Genomic DNA, 4853 nt, shown 5'->3' with positions numbered 1-4853 from the left:
TTGTTACATTTATATATTTTATATTTATTTAAAAAATGATTTTAATATAGTAATGTTTTATTATATTTTATATATTGTTTATACTAATTTTATATACTGTTTATTTTGTTTTGTAACGCTTTTTATTCTATCATCTGAGCGATGAAACCATTTTTTGATGGCTTCTGAGAGACAAAGGGATTAAAAATAGCGAATGCGAATACTCTGCATATTATAGCCTTAGTATGGGCAACCAAGCTACATTCCAATTATGGCTTCTTCTAATTCGGCAGACGTCGAACTTGGTAACCGTTTCATCACTGAGTCTGAAATATGTACAATTAAAATAATTGCATTAATAAAAATAAAAATATAAAATAATATTTATAAATTTTATAAACAAATCAATTAAATATTATATAAGGCAATAGGTTTGTTCTGATTAATTACACTTTTTCACTTTTGCACCAATGCAAATTTTTTTTTTAAATAATCAATCAACTTGCACGTTTCAAACAAGTGTAAAAGTATGGGAGCATTATAATATAGGTATTCGCATCCGCCATTTTTAGTCCTTTCCCTCTTTGTTCTTTCTTTAACTTTCAATCTTCTCTCTTCAATCTTCTCAGCTCAGCGGCGGAGTGGAGAGAGAGCAAGGGATTGGAAAAAGGAGCAAGAGAGTGACAAAGGGACTAAAAATAGTGGATGCGAATACTCTGCATATTATAGCCTTAGTATGGGCAACCAAGCTATACGTTCCAAAATTATCTGTTAGCATGAGGCTTAAGATGACTAGAATGTATTAGTTGAACATTTATCTGATATCAGAAACAATAGACATCTCAATCTAATTTTGAATATAATTTTCGCATTTATATAATTCACACTTGTTAAAATTATCTATATAGGGGCCTTTATACTTTGATATGTAGTATTATGTTTAACTAATTATGTGTAACTCATCGATATTTTTAAATAATATTTATGATGAATTTCATGGATGCTACGAAGATTGCATGTAAAAGGCTATGTTTCCAATTTCACAAAAATGTTTTAAACCTTGTTGTTATGGGAAAGTAGGTATAATGGAATAAATGTTACCGATTATTAGTTGGATATGGATGTAGATTTAAAGCTTACATCACTCTTCTGACCTGTCCATGATATTTGAGTGACTATTTCATTAGAGATAATTTGTGATAAAGTATTTCTAATAAACTGTTTACCCGTCGAACTTCTGATTCGACATGTTCCTGTAATATAGTTACAAAAAATATACACAAATGGAATATTATGAATGGAAGAAATGTATATAAGACAGCGAAAATGAATTTAGTCGATGGTTAATTTAGTACCGATCATCATACATCTTTTTATGTAGCAATTTTGCCACTTAATTTTCTATTTGCATTGTCATACTTTAATGTTATATCAAATCTTTTTCAATGATGCTCAATATAAAATTACCAAATTTAATACATATAAATAAAAAAAAGTACTTGATGATACATGAGAAATTAAATGGCGAAATTTAAAAGTATTATTATAAGATGGCGAATAAATTTCTGAGAAAACACAATTTTCCTAACGGATAATACAAGCATTTAAAGTAATATTTAGTAAATATGACAACATGAATATACTTACAAATTGTTTTCTCATGTTGATATTTACTTCCAACTGATTTTCACACTGCAAAAACTGTTTCAGCGTCATTAGAGGCAATGGAGGCACAAACAGATCTTGTGCTATAACCTCCATTCCCCTCTTTTAGTAGAGCTTCAATAGCATTACATTTGTCACAATTTTTTCAGTTACAATCTTTTCAGTTACAGATATAGTCTCTGCATTCGTCTGTAATGATATGAAGAAATTGCAACATAAAAATTAATAATATATAAATTGAATTAGCATTAATAACTATTAATATTTTAATAAAATCAAGTCTATCTGTTACAATAACCATTACCAGCACTGGCTATTTTTATTATTTATTATTATAGGAACAGGAGAATGAGTTTGTGATGTGCACTTAAAATAATTTATATATATTTTTATGTATTTTTGTTTAAAAATACAATATAAAATACAACATAAAAATATAATATTAAGAAAGACACATTAAAGAGATGAACTATTAACAAATCAGTAATGTTCCTCTGTAAGAAATTATTTGCTTATCACAGCAATTATTATGATTTCTCATTGAGGATTCATTTTCTATATCGTCGAACCGTAATGAATCAGGTCAGTCTGAAAATCAAATATCTTATTAATATGTATGCTTCATATAAGAAGGATCTAACCCAATTGAGTTGTTAATCAGAATTCCTGTACATTAAGACGATCATATTTAGGATAAATGAAGATAGAACGATGTCATTCATAACAAATTTAAATGTTGTAAACCTTGGATCAAACAAATCACTGTAAGGAAGAATAAAAAAAATCAAGTTTATATATCCATGCATCGTAATTTTCTTATATTTCATTGTTAAGAAATTATTATTAACTATTATTTTAAATCGATTTATGTTTCATACTGATGATGATATCAAATAATGGTCGAAATGTCTGTGAGACCAATTGTTAACAAATTCGAATCGAGATATTTCGCAATAAAGACAGCGTATGGCTCTTTGTTTATTATTGTTTATATTATTTTGTAACTTAACGTGTAAATAATAATCTTTTCCTTTTCTAGTATTATAGAACAAAATGTTTATTACTAATAAATTAGTAATTTAGTAATTAAAATAATATATTGTGAAACCGAATCTTAAAATCATAGAAGTTAATATAGTTTTATTGGTTTTCCTTTTGAAAGCATAAATCAACATAGATGTGCTCACCGCTCATTAGTTCATTTTAGAACAGACTTATCCAATGAACCTCGAGCACAGTCAATTTGTGGTCTAATTTGTGTTCTCAAAAGAGAAACACTCCTTAAGAGAAGGATTTGTCTCAGCTTCTTCAAATGCTTAAATCTAGTAAGTATAAACTTGGACAAATTTCTAGAAAGTTTTAATAAATATAAATTTTAATAAATATAAGCATTGGGAAATGCTATTGAAAGTCCTTATAATTTACTTCTATTCCTATTTAGCAATATCACAGAAACAGCAGTATACAGATTGTAATTGTAAATTTTAAAGATATAGGTAATAGATTCATTTTTTCCTAATAAGTTTTGATATTGTGTATATACATTGATATAAACTGTGAGATTATGGATACAGGGCTACCAATCTTATATATCAGACAAGTGATGTGATTCATCGTGTCGCTCCTAATGATGATCCATTGGCTTTCCCAGGGCTGATAGATGAGATGCCGGGAATTTTTATCATAAACTTTTGTTGCCTTTCTACAGAAATTTAAATAAAGTTACAAATAGGAGGTACATATGTGGCACTGTTAATGATATGAGATCATTATTTTTCATACTTTTCGAATCATTGATTTATTGCGAAGTAGAGTTTACTGCACAACAAACAAAAGTACATACAATTAATCATAAAAGATTTTAAAATATTATGAAATAATTAGCTTCATCTAAACTTACAAAGCTGTTGGCAGTCTGGCGAGAATGTACTGTTGGAATATACTTTGACACATTTGTCAGTGCATCTGACAAAATATTAAGATGAACTTGGGCTCTGGAAGTTTTCGACCTATCTATCCACAACTTTAGAAATTGCTTATTTATACCAAGACAGGAATTATGCATGTAGTCTATAGGAAAATGACTTATCAATGGAACTGAAATCAATTTAAATGCGAAAATACCTTGAAGATGATGTTCTGGTTGCGACCTGTTAATGAAATCAATATCGGTTCAAAGTGGAGCAGAAGTGTATCCAAAAAAGTCATTCGCCTGTTTATTCTTTCACCCCTGACAGTGCATTTTTCACAGGCAAAGTGTCCATTATGCGATTTTGTGCATATGCTCAAGCAGGAGCATCACAGATAAGCACAAATATTGATTTGCAGGGGCTGTTTGTTGATTGAGAATCCATTGTTTTTTAAATTTAGATATTCATCCACAAATGATTGAAGAAATTAGGCAAGCTTTCTGGTAGCCATAAACACCGATAAACACCGATGATAAATGATGCAAATGATGCAAACCAGAAATTCTGTCTAAAATCGGCCAAAGCTGATTCTTTGAGCTTTTCGAAATTGCCATCAATTTAAGTCCAAATAAATTACATCACAATAATCGAAAGCATGAAAAGGATTACCGATATAAGTGCTTTAATAAAATAAGTAGTGAACATACTGACCTTTGGAAAGGTTTTAATATCATCTGGTCTTGGGGTATTCAAAAGTGTTCATGCATCCCGAGATAAATCGTCATGCTCATATCTTGAAAGAACTTGTAATGAGGTTAATGCATTTGGATTAATTTGAAATTCATTTGCTCAATTGCACAGTTCATCTATCAAAAGCAAATGTACATTTTCTTGCAGAATTGATTTGAAATTCGTCGTTGCTTGTCTCTGATGATGAATTACTGGTATTGTCATTGTAATTAATATAAATATCAGTTTCTAATAAAGCTGAATATTGTGATTGATCTCTCTATCATGCCATCTTCAATCTCAAGCTCTTCGAAAGCTGAACATGATGGACCATCGATTGAGTCATCAATATTTGAAAATAAAACCGGCTGAGAGGCTACTTCATGATCTGAATTGTAATAAAGTAAAGTTTGTCGATTTCGTTGATGTTTCGAATTCAGAAAATTGTTTGGGTATTTTCAGGTTTTCTAGTTATTTAATCATAAATAATTAATTTACACAATCCAGCTCTAACTATATACGCGTTATTCCAATTTTAAAATATCTTTAATTAAATGTCTTTCAATTAAT

The 4853-nt window shown here is 29.1% G+C and overlaps 1 protein-coding gene and 1 long non-coding RNA gene across 2 annotated transcripts; both read right to left on the bottom strand.

Annotated features, from left to right (window-relative positions):
* Nucleotides 1-6: 6 nt before the first annotated feature.
* LOC108686992 lies at nt 7-1823 on the bottom strand. The gene is made up of 3 exons (XR_001931730.1): nt 1627-1823; nt 1081-1232; nt 7-305 (listed from the first exon to the last, which is right to left on the bottom strand). It is a non-coding gene; the product is annotated as an uncharacterized LOC108686992 (long non-coding RNA).
* Nucleotides 1824-2842: 1019 nt separating this feature from the next.
* LOC108686908 lies at nt 2843-4158 on the bottom strand. The gene is made up of 3 exons (XM_018192420.1): nt 3545-4158; nt 3188-3346; nt 2843-2993 (listed from the first exon to the last, which is right to left on the bottom strand). The coding sequence occupies exons 1-3, from the start codon at nt 3595-3597 to the stop codon at nt 2843-2845; spliced, it is 363 nt and encodes a 120-aa protein (XP_018047909.1). The 5' UTR covers nt 3598-4158.
* Between the last annotated feature and the right edge of the window lie 695 nt (nt 4159-4853).

The sequence above is a fragment of the Atta colombica genome, unplaced genomic scaffold (assembly GCF_001594045.1).
Source record: "Atta colombica isolate Treedump-2 unplaced genomic scaffold, Acol1.0 scaffold101, whole genome shotgun sequence".
In the NCBI taxonomy this organism is placed as follows: domain Eukaryota; kingdom Metazoa; phylum Arthropoda; class Insecta; order Hymenoptera; family Formicidae; genus Atta; species Atta colombica.
Note: the sequence above shows the minus strand (reverse complement) of the source record. Positions and strands in the feature narration are given on the sequence as shown.